At 44.1% G+C, this 14,551-nt stretch overlaps 2 protein-coding genes across 2 annotated transcripts; one reads left to right on the plus strand and one right to left on the minus strand.

The window, feature by feature from the left end:
* Window positions 1-2,206: 2,206 nt before the first annotated feature.
* kat2b (K(lysine) acetyltransferase 2B) lies at window positions 2,207-10,112 on the plus strand. The gene is made up of 18 exons (XM_070984930.1): window positions 2,207-2,555; window positions 3,567-3,693; window positions 3,866-4,011; window positions 4,110-4,196; window positions 4,287-4,468; window positions 4,556-4,747; window positions 4,967-5,070; window positions 5,224-5,349; window positions 5,771-5,904; window positions 6,289-6,497; window positions 6,578-6,704; window positions 6,803-6,913; window positions 7,213-7,356; window positions 7,465-7,579; window positions 7,704-7,734; window positions 7,923-7,986; window positions 8,069-8,153; window positions 8,569-10,112. The coding sequence occupies exons 1-18, from the start codon at window positions 2,355-2,357 to the stop codon at window positions 8,760-8,762; spliced, it is 2,379 nt and encodes a 792-aa protein (XP_070841031.1). The 5' UTR covers window positions 2,207-2,354; the 3' UTR covers window positions 8,763-10,112.
* A 370-nt stretch (window positions 10,113-10,482) lies between these two features.
* sgo1 (shugoshin 1) lies at window positions 10,483-14,266 on the minus strand. The gene is made up of 10 exons (XM_070985171.1): window positions 14,158-14,266; window positions 13,809-13,963; window positions 13,445-13,638; window positions 13,263-13,312; window positions 13,100-13,164; window positions 12,147-13,007; window positions 11,906-12,034; window positions 11,482-11,604; window positions 11,107-11,296; window positions 10,483-11,016 (listed from the first exon to the last, which is right to left on the minus strand). The coding sequence occupies exons 2-10, from the start codon at window positions 13,951-13,953 to the stop codon at window positions 10,854-10,856; spliced, it is 1,920 nt and encodes a 639-aa protein (XP_070841272.1). The 5' UTR covers window positions 13,954-13,963; window positions 14,158-14,266; the 3' UTR covers window positions 10,483-10,853.
* Between the last annotated feature and the right edge of the window lie 285 nt (window positions 14,267-14,551).

Below are 14,551 nucleotides of genomic sequence, written 5' to 3' on the forward strand. Positions count from 1 at the left end.
TGCCCATGTCCTTTCCCCCACTAAACCCAAAGTAGCATTAGTGTACATTCTCTTCTACCACCCCGAGGCTCCATTCTGGGGCCATGCCTGCTTCTAGCTGTCCCTAGTGGCATTGTGCAATGTTTCACAGTATTTACTCTGTGACTTGAGTGTCTGCAAGGACCAATGCAGTACAGCAAAGCCCCCTGTTCCACCCAGTTTTCTCCACAACAAGGCACAGGGGCCTCTGAGGTACACATAAATGTCACACCTCCCCATCTCCTGATGCAGTGTCCTTTCATTAATCATGTGTAGACCATCCCTTTGTGGTCATACTGTGGTCTCTTGGTTTCTGTCTGTTTCTGAATGATTTAGTTGATGCAGATGACCATTTCCATTGTGTTAATGTTTGTGGACCGCTGCTGGGTTTGCACCTGGTAAAAACAAAGGTGATGCAGTGAGTTGGGAGTTGCAATATGTACGGCTGCTTCATAATCACCTTTGAATCATGATATTTTGTCATCATCTTTTGATTAGGAAGTGCTTTAGACACAGTCTTGTGTCAGTGTGTACAAACTGGGCCTGGGCTGGCTGGCTGATGACAGATTTCATAAACAGACTCACTCACTTGTGCCCATTTGTTTATGTGTGTGTGTGCGTGCAAGCGTGCGTGCGTGTGTGCATATTTACTTCTTTCTTCTGAACCCTATCAGATGTAAACATTACTCTGTATGAGCACACACGGTCTGTTACACCTCTCCCTCACCTTACCTCCCTGTGTTGAGCACATCTTGTTTTCTTGTCCCAGCCCTATCCCTCATACTCACACCTACACACACACACACACACACACACACACATGCATACATCATATGGTCAATAATGGTCAATAACTCTTTACAAGTCTGTCTTACTCATGCCTTGCACTAATGATGCTCATGAATATATCCTGTCATAATTACAGCCAGTGTGATATAAATATATATATAAATATAAATATATAAATAATATACTGTAAATAGGGTGTTGCAGTGTAGTCTACCTTTTTTTGATTTACCAATGACAGGACTAATGCTTGCTAGGGAGTTGTCTAGATAATCATGAAAAGAACTGTACAGTTAGCAGAAGAAAAATAACAGCTACAATCTGGTTTGGAGTTTTGTTGCTGTTCCTTTTTTTCCACACAAATGGTTAAATTATAATCAGTGGCGGTCTTTATAAATGTATGTAGTGTTATTAACAAAAAAAATGAAATTGCATTTATTTAGTCATCTGTCTTGTACCTTTTTTTTCTCAAAAGAAAAAAAAATAATACCCGAACATTTTGGTTTTTATTTTTTAACATTAGCTCTTTGTTAGATTTCACTACTTGTTTTTGTAGTGGTACCAGGCTCCGATGCCAGTACTCCTCCCTGTGAGTCAACCTGAACTTCAGAGACTCTGGTGGTGAAAGCTCCAGGAGTCAGACAAAACACAAAACAGTTTTTGATTAACCACCAGTCTGCCCCTCCATAACATCTCAGTAACCTTGTGAAGGTATTGTAGGAACAGTGTAACAACTATCAGCCGGCACGATGGTGATTCATGAATAAATGAATTAACACATAATAAGGATGTAAATTCTATGTTTTGTTTTGGGTTTTTTTTCCCCCGTGAACACTTAATTGCAGCCGAAAACATTTAAATGCAAGCATTTCACAGTACTGTTATGTAATGACCAAATAAATACTGAAATAAATTTGATCATTTATTATTGTAATCAGGCTGTGTGTATGTGTGTGTGTACGTGTGTGAGAGGAATTTTCTGAAGACCCCTCCACAGATGGAGATTGTGACAGTTTTTTTGGTTATTGTAGGTCATGGTTTAAAAGGTTATTTTCCTCTGCTCTTAGCCAGATCATTTTTCTCTAATGTCTACATTTGATTTGATGCCAATTCTCTTATATTTTCATATGTTAAAATATTGTTTTAGGTTTTTAAAAAATATATATTTGATATAATGTGACATTGTTTTTTAATACAGTCTATAATACACTATTGGTTATTGATAATTCCATTATTCCCCTTAAGTAGCGTGAAATTGCCATGATTCACCAGCGCGCTCAGACATGGCTCCGCACAGCAAGCCACACATTTTCTATTACATATGACCTTGAAATTTTGCTACAAATGGTTGCATTTTGTGACCTCTCCTCTCTGAATTGTAGTGGAATTGGCCTATTCCATTGAGTCCCCTAGCGGAGGAAAATGGGCCTACAGTGAGAAATTGAAAATAAGGATGAGCGCCATGTCTGATCCTCCGCTTGTGAAATAGAGCGAACGGCAGAACGAATATTTCCCGGGCCGGGGGTCCCGTCGGGGGTTCGGTGTGAATCATGGCCGACAGCGCTGGGATTCAGCAAGGTTCGCCGGCCATCGGTGCAGCGGGCTTGGTTCCGGCCGCTCCTGGAGCCGGGGGGACGGAGGGCTCCGGCGCCGCTGGAGGATCCGCACGTATCGCCGTGAAGAAGGCGCAACTCCGCTCTTCACCTCGGCCAAAGAAACTGGAAAAACTCGGAGTGTATTCATCCTGCAAAGTATGCTCTATTTGCAGATCACGCACTTTCTAAGCAGCGGCTTTGAAGGCTTATTCTTTAGAAATAGTATTTCCTGAGCTTGGTTGCAATAGTTTACAAAATGCAAGCGCAGCAAAGGAAGCCATTGCCGCACTTCATTTTTTTTTTCATTTTGCATGCACGAGCCAATTATTGGAAAAGCGATATCAGTCATGTTTTTAATGAAAGCGTTATTATCACTGCAGGACTTAAAGCGTTGGCCCTCCGGCTGCAAGCTGTTTGTTCACTGTTACTGTGTTTCTGGCTAGATGGGGGGGTTGGTGAACGTAAACATTGGCTTGGCGCTGGACTTGGGAGTAGTTGGCTGTGTGCACCAGGGCTGCATCCCAATGTGTGTGTTCGTGCGCGGTCCAACGCTTTCCACAGGAAACGTTACGGTGTCCCCGTGCCGTCTGTCAGCGCACGGTGTTACACAGAGAGGGTTTTATTGGGTTTATGCAGCGTATGATCCGCAGAGAGGGACGGGGTCTTTGTTTTGACAGGGTGACAGCTGCTGGGGGGGGCGGAGTTTGTTGTTGTTACATGGCGCATGCTCAGTGTGGCAGCTCCAGCTGACGGTGACAGGCCTCCTCAAGTACACTGTCCGAAGTCAGTGACAACAAATCTCCATTAACCTGAGCAGTGTTGTCACGTTTTAACATGTATGTATGTTTGCTGCAATGGCCCTTTTACTATGTGAGAATATAATACATTATTAATGCAATACAGGACAACTGTATGATAAAAAGTAGGTAAACCTTGCAGGTGACTGATAATAGTAACTCCACCTCTCAGTCATAACGCATCAACCAGCTTTACAAACAATGAATAATCTCATCTGTGCTTGTTTTTCCTGAAAAGATCAGTTTATTGCTGCTCACTATGACGATCAAGTATGAATGTACACATTAAAACAGAGGAGGTGGTTGATTTGATTGATATACTCTCTCATCTTTATTCCCACGTGTACTCACTGCAACTGTTTTGTCCTAGGCTGAGGGAGCCTGCAAGTGCAATGGCTGGAAAAGTCAGAACCCCCCTCCTACACCCCCACGAACTGACCAGCAGTCCGGCACAGTCAACCTGCAGGAGCCCTGCCGGAGCTGCTCTCACACCCTGGGTACGTCAGCAAGTTTAGGAAAGAAGCTACAGCTGATAACAATGCAAAACAATGCAAAATATGCTGTGTATGCGGTGAAACTGATGAATGAAGAACATCTGGTTTTAGCATAATAGATGGAGATTTATCGTCTGTGTTACAACCATTTTTAGGTCTGTTCTTTTCTTCGCAGGTGATCATGTGACCCATCTAGAAAACGTATCAGAGGAGGAGATGAATAGACTTCTAGGTATTGTCCTGGATGTGGAGTATCTCTACACATGTGTGCACAAAGAGGAGGATGCTGACACCAAACAAGTCTACTTTTCCCTCTTCAAAGTAAGCCTCTGATCTTCCATTCAAAATATACAAACGCAGGATTTTGCATCCCGCATTGTGTGCAAGTGAACGCACCCTGTCTTCTGCTTGTTTTTCAGCTGTTGAGGAAATCCATCCTGCAGATGGGTAAACCGATGTTAGAAGCACAGGAGAGTCCTCCGTTCGAAAAGCCCAGCATCGAGCAGGTAATCACATGTGCATCAGCTGCAATAGAAAAGCAGCACGAATGAGTGTTTTAGTGTGTCCTGTTTATTTACTTTCTCTTTCCCAACAAGGGGGTGAACAATTTTGTCCAGTACAAATTCAGCCACCTGCCATCAAAGGAACGTCAAACCATTATGGAGCTGGCCAAGATGTTTCTCAACCAGATCAACTACTGGCAGCTGGAGACGCCCTCCCAGAGACGCCAGAGGGTTCCCAACGACGATGCAGCTGGATACAAAGCCAACTACACCAGGTAGCGGCGCTGCCAGATGTCCTGTCAACATGCATCACACCTGTTCACAGGCACAGGTGTTTAAACTGAGTTATTTCTGTGCCCTAGATGGCTCTGCTACTGCAATGTGCCTCAGTTCTGCGACAGCCTGCCCCGGTACGAGACCACTCAGATCTTCGGCCGGACGCTGCTGCGTTCGGTGTTCACTGTGATGAGGAAGCAACTGCTGGAGCAGGCAAGGCAGGAAAAGGACAAGCTGCCGCCCGAGAAACGCACGCTCATCCTCACACACTTTCCTAAGTAAGAAAAGCAGAAACTCTGAGATTTCACACACAGAACTATACCACAGCGTTAAGTATATTTTCAGACTAACGTGTAATTAGCCACACAGCAGAGGCGCTCACTCCTACACGACAACATGCATGCACACTCAGTGTCAACTGACACAGTAGCCACATACTATGCATGCCTGACACCTTTTTTAAATAAAGTTAAGTCGTTTGATTTTCTGTGGCTCAGGTTCTTGTCTATGCTGGAGGAGGAGGTGTACAGCCATAGTTCTCCCATCTGGAGCCAAGACTTCCTGGCAGGAGTGTCAGGAGGGCAGATTCCTATCCACACAGGTAGCACACACCCTCGCAGGATTAACAGACGCGCACCCTCACAGACACACCCTACCCAAGCTCATGTTTTGATCATGTGAGAATGTCACTTTTGAGATAAATAGAATGAAAACATGTTGTTCCAGTATGACCGTCCCCTCTGTTGCTTTGCAGTTATCAGTGCACCCCCTGTGGCCAGGCCATTGTACTACAGCACCAGTCCACTGTCAGCAGACCCATCCACCTGTGGGAGTGTCAGTCCTGCCAGGAAAACAGCTTCTGTGCTCGAGCCAAACCCAGGTATTAAAGTCAAACCAGCAATTACTGATTCCACGTTCTTACATAACCTCTCACATCTGACGGTAAACAGTGAGCAGTCATTGTGGCACTTGCACCTGATCCTTAGTAGCTAACGAAGGTTCATATCCACCATCTGACCACTTGAAGTCTATCTGTGGCTTCAAAGAGGTCTTGTTTTGAAACTGAATGTCCAATCCATTTCCTTAAATACACGTTTGAAGTTTAGCCTAGAAACAGAAGTGAAATACTCCTCAGAACTGCCCCTAACACACTGAAAGTAAGTCAGTTCTGCCATCATGGAAGGGCAACAAATGCCAGGTAACTTCCTGTTCGGACTTAGATGCACCGCTCAGCTGGTGAGAAGGTGTAAAAGAGACATGTAATGATGATGAGTTCCCTCCTGTGTGTGCGTGCATCCTAGTCGGGGAAAAGCGCAAACCCTCGGAGCCTCTCCCCCACGAGGAGAACAAGAGACCCAGGGTGGTGGGTGACATCCCCATGGACCTCATCAATGAAGTCATGGCCACCATCACTGACCCTGCTGCCATTCCAGAGGTAACCAGTGATTCTTTGTTGGGATCTCCATTGGCATGAAGGGAAATAAACCTCAATACAAAAAAGGCAGACAGTAGAAACATCATAACCTTTGTCTCAATGATGTACAGTTAGAGTCATCAGACAGATTTTTAGCTTTGTGAAAATCATAAAAGCTCACAGAGAAAATAATGTTCCTCCTTTGGCAATATAGATAACAGAAAGAAACACGATATATATTTTACTGCATTCGACTACTTGCATCTTACTCCTGCCAATGTTTCATAGTGTTAATGATCTACTTGTAAGGCCAAGATCAGTTCAGTATCAGCAGTGATGGGCGGCAGGCCTCTGTGTGAGGAACAAAGGTGATCATCATCATTTAATGCCCTCCTTCCTGTGCAGACCAGCCTGCTGTCAGCTCACTCCGCACGCGACGAAGCCGCCCGTCTAGAGGAGCGCAGGGGGGTGATTGAATTCCACGTGATCGGTAACTCCCTGAACCAGAAGCCCAACAAGAGGATCTTGATGTGGCTCGTCGGCCTCCAGAATGTGTTCTCTCACCAGCTGCCCCGCATGCCCAAGGAGTACATCACACGGCTGGTCTTTGATCCGTGAGTGTTAACTGTGCTTCATCATCACGTTCGGAGGTGGAGCGGAGGCGCACCCTGACCACGAGTCTTTTGTTTGACAGGAAGCACAAGACGCTGTCACTGATCAAGGATGGCCGTGTCATCGGGGGGATCTGCTTTCGGATGTTTCCGTCGCAGGGCTTCACAGAGATCGTCTTTTGTGCCGTCACCTCCAACGAACAGGTCAAGGTGAGAGCGCCTCTGTTTCTCAGCGCGGGGTGGAGTTTGTGCTCTGTGATTGGTCAGTTTTGACGTGTGCCTTTTCTCTCTGGGCCGTGTGGTTGTAGGGTTATGGGACCCATTTAATGAATCACCTGAAGGAATATCACATAAAGCATGAAATCCTCAACTTCCTCACTTACGCTGATGAGTACGCCATTGGCTACTTCAAGAAACAGGTAACGTGTTAAAGTGCACGCTGCGTGTTTGTGACACAATGATTGCTCTGGTCAAACGATGCAATAATCTTGCTTTTCACCATATTTAAAAAGAAAATCTGCCAGTTAAATGAAGATTTCGCTTGTTTACTACTCATTTTGGGTACATTCTGTTCATCTTTACATGCTCTTGAAAGTTTCATAATGAAAATGAATAAGAAAATGACAAGGTTGCATGTTTTAAGTGAGCTTATTCGTGTAGCGGTCGCATGGCCTTGTACGTACAGCTGCGAGAAAACAGAACTCTCCTCCCTCTTCAGGGTTTTTCGAAGGACATCAAGGTTCCCAAGGCCAAATATGTGGGCTACATCAAGGACTACGAGGGAGCCACGCTCATGGGCTGTGAGCTCAACCCCAGCATTCCCTACACAGAGTTCTCTGTCATTATCAAGAAGCAGAAGGAGGTGCATGTTGCTGCATTCAACACAAATATTTAACATTTAAACGCTTGCTTTTCTGTTTTTGTCCTTGCGCTCACAAACTTTTAATCCATTCTCGTTTGTTGCCCTCAGATCATCAAGAAGCTGATAGAGAGGAAGCAGGCTCAGATCAGAAAGGTCTATCCAGGGCTTTCCTGTTTTAAGGAAGGAGTTCGGCAGATTCCCATTGAGAGCATTCCTGGCATACGTACGTTACTTACTGGCTATTGACTGAGAGTACTCAGTATATCTTTCTCCTACAATATCTCTCATTTTGGGATGTCTTTAGTACAGCTGAATGATATATGAGTTTATTTTCTTTATATCAACAGGTGAAACTGGCTGGAAGCCTGTGGGCAAAGGGTAAGTGTGACTCTACTGTATGAGGTTTAAACTTTGGTTTACCCATGACGACAACTTTAAACGCATGTTTTCATATACAAAGCGTCCGTAACAGGATGAGAAATCCCTCATGTTACTTTCACTCCTGTCACTTACCTGCAGTACATGTGTGTGTTTGACCCACTGTTGTGTTACTTAACGCACTTTAGGAAGGAACTGAAGGACCCAGACCAACTGTACAGCACTCTGAAGACCATCCTCCAACATGTGAAGGTGAGACACACACACACGCAGTGTACCTGTCACACACACATACACACGCTTCATTCTTACCAGACGGGTCTTTATGTCTCAGAGTCACCAGAACGCTTGGCCTTTCATGGAGCCCGTGAAGAAAACAGAGGCGCCTGGGTACTACCAAGTCATTCGCTTCCCCATGGGTACGTTCGCAGTCTGCACATCGCAGTTACCTGACAAGAGAGCAGAGGATTTAAAGTGGAGCTCATTTGCCAATTGGCAGACCTGGTTATTTACAGTGTGGCTGGTTAAACATTACTCTGCAAAGGGAGAATGTGAGGTGTAAAACACTGCAGGTGAGGGTCAAGTACACAAGTACACATGTATGCTGTCAGACGGCAAATGTTTCAGTCCATTCAAAAATTCTTCCCACTTGTATTTTGAATTTTTAGATCTAGTGCAGATCTTTTGAAAAAAGCTCTTTCCTTCAAACATTTAGCATACTTTAGTGGTTTTCATTCATAAATGACATTCAAGTGTGTCCTTTGAGCATGAAGAGAAGAGTTGAAAAATTCAAAAGCAGACTTAATTATAGAACTTTTTTTCTCCCTCTCACAGATCTGAAGACAATGAGCGAGCGACTGAAGAGCAGGTACTACACCACGCGCAAGCTGTTCATGGCCGACATGCAGCGCATCTTCACCAACTGCCGCGAATACAACCCTCCGGAGAGCGAGTACTACAAGTGTGCCAACCTACTGGAGAAATTCTTCTACACCAAGATCAAAGAAGCAGGCCTCATCGAGAAGTAGCTGAGAGGAAGAAGAAGTTTCTCCTCCTCTTAACGAAGGACGTCCTCAGATTAAAAATGGTGAAGGTTAGGTTGCAATGCAAAAGACAGCTGTATGCATGGAGACGTTGAGAATAGGACTACTGATTCTGGAGCAGATAGGTTTCAGAAACACATATCTTAATGTAAAAGGGGCGCACGGGTGTCAGATCAGCACTCGTTTAATGTTTGATGCATGCTGGCCCAGATCCTGAATCAGTAGCTTAGACTGATATTTACACTGAAAGACAGGCCACAAGGGGAAGGCCTCATGTAAGGCCTGTGGGACTGATGCTGACAGTAAGCAAAAGAAGCATTGTGTCTTCATATTTCATCACATATCCTAGAGTCCCATGGAAGCGCAGGACAACAGAAGGTGTCACAGGAACACATATTAAACAGGGCAGAAAGCGTCCATAATGATTTTGGTGTTAGACGTCGAACAGCAACACAGAATGACAGCTGATTGGAGATTCACCATACACCTTACTTTGTCTCTCTCCATCTCTCCTCTCCTCTTCCTCGCTCTTTCACCCCCCCACCCCCCCCAGCCTCTTTGAGTGTCTGCCTCATCCTCTCAGTTGACTCAGGTAGAGTTGTCATGAGCAGTAACCACAGTCATTACAGTCATTAGACAAGTGTTACCTGTGAGGAACGTGACTGAGAGTTCAGGTTTTTCCTGTCTGTGTTTCTGTTCCTGTGAGCGTGCGCGGCGTCAATGAGGTCAAAGTTTGTCTGCAATGAGTTCATCCTGCCAAAAGAGGAAAACATACTTTAAATTTGTACAGATTTTAATTATTTTAAAGCACTTATACCCACTGTATATTTTAAATGTGTATATAACATATATTTTCTGTTTCAGAACTAAAAAAATTATGCTTTTTTTCCAGTAAGCCGCATAGGGCCGTTTGACTATCGAAATGCACTTTTATTTTTCCACGTATTAGTTAACATGAATAAGAGTCTTCTTTTGTTTTACATATAAATTACCGCTGTTGACTAAGGACTAATTCAATTACCTAGAGTTTATTCTTATTTATGTGCTGTAATTTAAAAGAATTATGCTAAAGACAAGGTCTTAATTTATTCTTTCTTATTTTTGTCCTGCAGATGGGAGATTGATAACTTTATACTTTGGAGATAAATGAAAAGATTGTGCAATACTATGTAGTTTTGCTGTTTTGTAAAAAGGTGTTTGTACTTTTCAAACTTTAGGAAAAAAAATTACATTTTGTAATGTCTGAAAAAATTATTTCATGATCTTTGTACAATTGGTTTTAATGACATAGTATTAGCCTATTTTATAGACTGAATAAAACAGAAGTGAGGCTGATTCACTGACTTCTACATTGTTTTCAGTCGCAAACATGACAGGACACAGCTTTTACGTGCCTTTTAAAGGAGCCTTTCGGGTCTGATAAGGGAAACCGTTAAACCACGAGATTATAATCACGGTACTTTATTGCAAATTTTTTTTATTTGCATTGGCCATGCGTTATTTTAATAATTGAACACCCTGACACAGAGTTCATCTCCACTGTGATGTGTTCAGCCTGTCAGGGTAAACTGACGCCCCCTCTACTTAAGCTCACCGTACTCATGAATTTCATTGTCATTCTACCACAGTTATTAATATAAATGTGTGTGAGGCAATAAAGCACATGAAGAAATCATGTTGGTCAAATCATACTGAAGACATGATTAAAGAAAAGGATACGAGTTTATTAGATGACAATAATATAGTCATATTCACAATGTCATAATAAAAATATAGAGAGTTAAAGGGAAATAATGACCTATACAATGGGAAAATCTGGCCATCTCCACAAAATAGCCATTACAACATTTACAGAGAGATAATCTGGATTCTGGACAAATGGAGGAGAGAGACTAAGACTCTCAAAATAAGCACAGTCACAGAAAACATTTAAAAACTGATCACAGTTTATCACAAAAAAACAACACTGAGTGAAAAACAAAATGATCGCTTGTGAAAACTAAGAAATCACATTAACACTTCCAGTGGCAGCCAACAGTCAGTCAGGGTTCAGAGAAGACAAAAAGGTAGCTGCTTTCAGCGACATCCAACAAATGACTCATTGTATTTCTCACGGAACGGCTGCTGGCTGCTCATGGAATTCCTTGATTTCTTCAAAGACTTCCTGCCAGACTTCTGCTTGAAAATAGGAGAGCGGAGGAACTGCAAGTCTGTGAACTTGTCTCCACGCCGAAGTTTCCTGTCAAGAGGAGAATGTGACTTTAGCATTCACACAATAAAACAGCTGAACTTAATTCAAACTAAGACCAGCGTCAATGTGTGAACGTACGCATTTAGTGTGGGTTCCTTGTAGTCCACCGCCATGGTGCAGCGCCGCTTGCGAGCAGGGACAGGGGTGGAGCATCGTGCGTCAGAGGCGCGTGAACCACCACAGGAGAACTTGCGACAGGCTGCAGGGGACAGATTGGTCACATCACACAGACTCAAGCCCCGCCCCGCTGTCCTTATACCAAGCCCGCCTGTAGAAACGTGAAGAAAGATGTGATACAGAAGCAAGAAAAAAAGCAAACAGGAGCTGAGTGCTTACACCAGTGAGCAGCAAAAACGCAATGAAGTGAGGTGATGATACAAAGACAACATGGTCTGGCCAAGCCTCCCAAGGGCCCACTGATGTTGTGACGAAGCATGTGACAAATATACTCACGTTTCTTGCATGTTCGGACCCTCTGGACGTTAGACAGGACGTTGTCTATTCTCATCATCTCAGCTTCAACCAGAGGGCTGACAGGGGGCAAACAATCCTTCTCTATAACCTCCCTGTGAGGCTCTGAAAAACCAAGACAAACAAACACATGTAACCCATCTTTAATCCATAAATCATCATCAGCACAAACAGGCACTCGAGCACCAAAACAACAATTTTCTAAACAATTAAACCAAACATCTTTGTTCCAGGTCACAGAAAAGACAGCTGTCTGGGTGGTACTGAAGATCAACAGTGTTTGAAATCTAGCAATCTAGGGGGGTTTTCAGTCTCCTGTGTGGCATTAGAACCTGATCACTATAAATAACAATGCTACAGGAGACACAAAGTGGACATGTTCTCATCTCATGTTACATTTACTCACCTTGGTGATTTTCCTGTCCCATCCTGGCTGGGTCAGGGCTGTTAGAGAAGCTAGGATCAGGGGAGTGATGGAGACCAGCTTCTTCATTTTCAGGCTCTACACCCTTAGGACTTGGCTCCTCTCTAAAGACTACAAAACCGTGAAAAAAGTGTTTAACAACAACCATTTCAAGTTTCCTGAAGTCAATAACCACAAATTAAACATGAAGCTGAAGTTAGGAACCATGAACCTAAAAGCTCACCGGAGATCTCTGTCTTTGGAGGGACGTTTTCTTTCCGTCTCACAACTTTAGAGGGCCTGCCTCTGCGAGTGGCGATCACTTTGGTTTTATCAGGGGAAGTCTGTCTCCCTCGGGTCTTCTGAGGGACATACAGGCTGTCCTCTGATTCAGAAGACGGTGATGACAAGCTGGATTCATTCTGTTTGAAAGCCGCGGGTGAGGCTTCAGTTCGGGTCTGTCCTCTTTGTGGAGTCTCTTCGCTGATGGGCGCAACCGATTGATTGTCCTCTGCCTTGGCCCTGAACGGCGTGACATGAACCGTCTCCTCGCAGTCAAAGTCAAACGTGTCATTAAATCCCAGTGATGTGTTGAGCTTATTCACCTGTGAATTAGGCGCTGCTTTGGCCCGTGTGGCTGAACGGTCTCGACTCTTGGAGCGGGCTCTGGGTTTGGGATTCTCCCAAGGTTTCTTTAACGGGCCACGGTCTGGTTTGCGACCTCTCTCTGGTTTCCGTGCAGCCGGTTCTGGTTTGGTGTGGGGCTGTTGTTTCCTGCTGGGTCGCTGCTGGTTGTTTTTTTTGGGTGGGACAGGTTCAGGTGTGGAATGCTGAAACTCCTCAGTGTCACCAGGACCTGTGAAATCTGGCTCTACCCCTTGCTGCGGCTCATTCAGATTTCTATCATCACCGCTAATAGGACTTGCTATCAAAGCACTCAAGCCTGTCCTGGGGTCCCCCTCACCCAGCAACCTCTTCTCTTGCACCCGCTCAGACATCCTCCTGCTTCTTCTATCTGCATGGCGACGCCTCACACCCACTGTAGAAGGCAGAGTTACCTGCTTGTTACATTGAGATTGTTCACTCTTTTCAGAGGGTTGTGGATCTGTGAAGAAAACAACAAAAATAACAATATAAATACAACAATTTAGGTTTTAGGATACATGCAATAGTTTTCAAGAGAGAGAATATGTATACCTGCATAAATTGGTGAAGCTGTGCACAGCATAGGCTCATCGAGGTTCTGGCTGGTCCGCTTCCTCCTGTAAATTGAGAAGTAACCAATCCTGATGATGTTAAAACTAAATGATATAGAACGTCATGAAATGTTAGGTGATGCATTTTTGTTTTAAAACGTTACCTTGCTGGATCCACATGGTGGTGGGGTTCAAGGATGTTTGGAGATTTAGTCTAAAGCAACAGACAAAGAAATAAATATGTTTCCTTTACAATGGCAATGCTTGAAAATCATTGACATGTTAGCCAGGATTAGTTAAGCAAGCACGGGGCAGACCACAGGTCTCCTGCCCCTGAAGCACTCACCACCAGAGCTTCCTGCTCTTTGAGCTTCTTCTTGAGCAGAAGCAGGTGAAGGAACAGGGCCTGCTGCTCCCTTTTCAGCTGCAGGATCACTGCATTGGCCTGCCTCACTTTTTCCTTTTCAGCTTGCAAGGCTACAGCCAGCGTCTTGTTGTTCTGCTGCACACCCTTCAGGATGGTGTGGGTGGAGTTAGCCGCTGGGAGAAAACATAGGGTTGGGATGTTTATTGCTTTATCGCTAAACTTCATCTTCATTATCAACATCCTTTAAGTATACATTATCAATAGAGTTTGAATTAAGGAGCGATGAGAGTGAGGAATGAAAAGTGTGATTCGTGTCGCGTAAGATTAATTCTCACTTCCATACCGTTGCTTTTGTTTATCATCCTGGACCGTCCTCTGCTGGGAGCTGAGGCACTGGCCAGCCGTTTGTTCCTCTTCTCCTTCATCTTCTCCTTTATGCTCTCCAGACTCTGCTGGAAGGACTTCTTCTGGGCCCGTTCTTTTGCCATGGCTCAGGATCTTTGATTACCACAAAGTTTTGTTTACGTTATCCAACGTACCAACAGCATAGCATAGCGATGAACCACGACAACATAAACGAGGAAGCTAACATGCTAGCTAGGTTAGCATGCAGTTAAACGTTAACTTCGGTCCCAACACGCTATACTCAGTAACGGCGTCATATTTGAAAGGAAAAGTAAAATTAAACTTACCAGCAAGTGTATATCAGCAAGCTATTCGGTGTGTAAATCAGCACTTAAACAAATGACGTTAGTGACTTCAGTTAGGCTGCATAATAGTTCATTTTATCGCAGCTTCCTCATCTCTCTGCCCGAGTTGACGTTCGAATTTTGAGCCGCGACTGCCTATTGGTAGGAATTCGACATGGCGTCACTTCCTTCAAGTGGAACGACTGTTCGCTAGATGGCGTTAATGTATAGGAGGAAAAAAGCACATTCTCTGCAGAGGAGATGTAATTGATTTGGTATTCATTATCCGCCTGCATGTTCTGATCATTTGAGACTAAAAAGTGGACTAGTACACAGCACACCAAATATCTAATTATAATTCTTGGCCATTCAATCAGCCTCTTTTCACCACTTTCCT

This window comes from Chaetodon trifascialis, chromosome 17, assembly GCF_039877785.1.
Source record: "Chaetodon trifascialis isolate fChaTrf1 chromosome 17, fChaTrf1.hap1, whole genome shotgun sequence".
Classification (NCBI taxonomy): Eukaryota; Metazoa; Chordata; class Actinopteri; order Chaetodontiformes; family Chaetodontidae; genus Chaetodon; species Chaetodon trifascialis.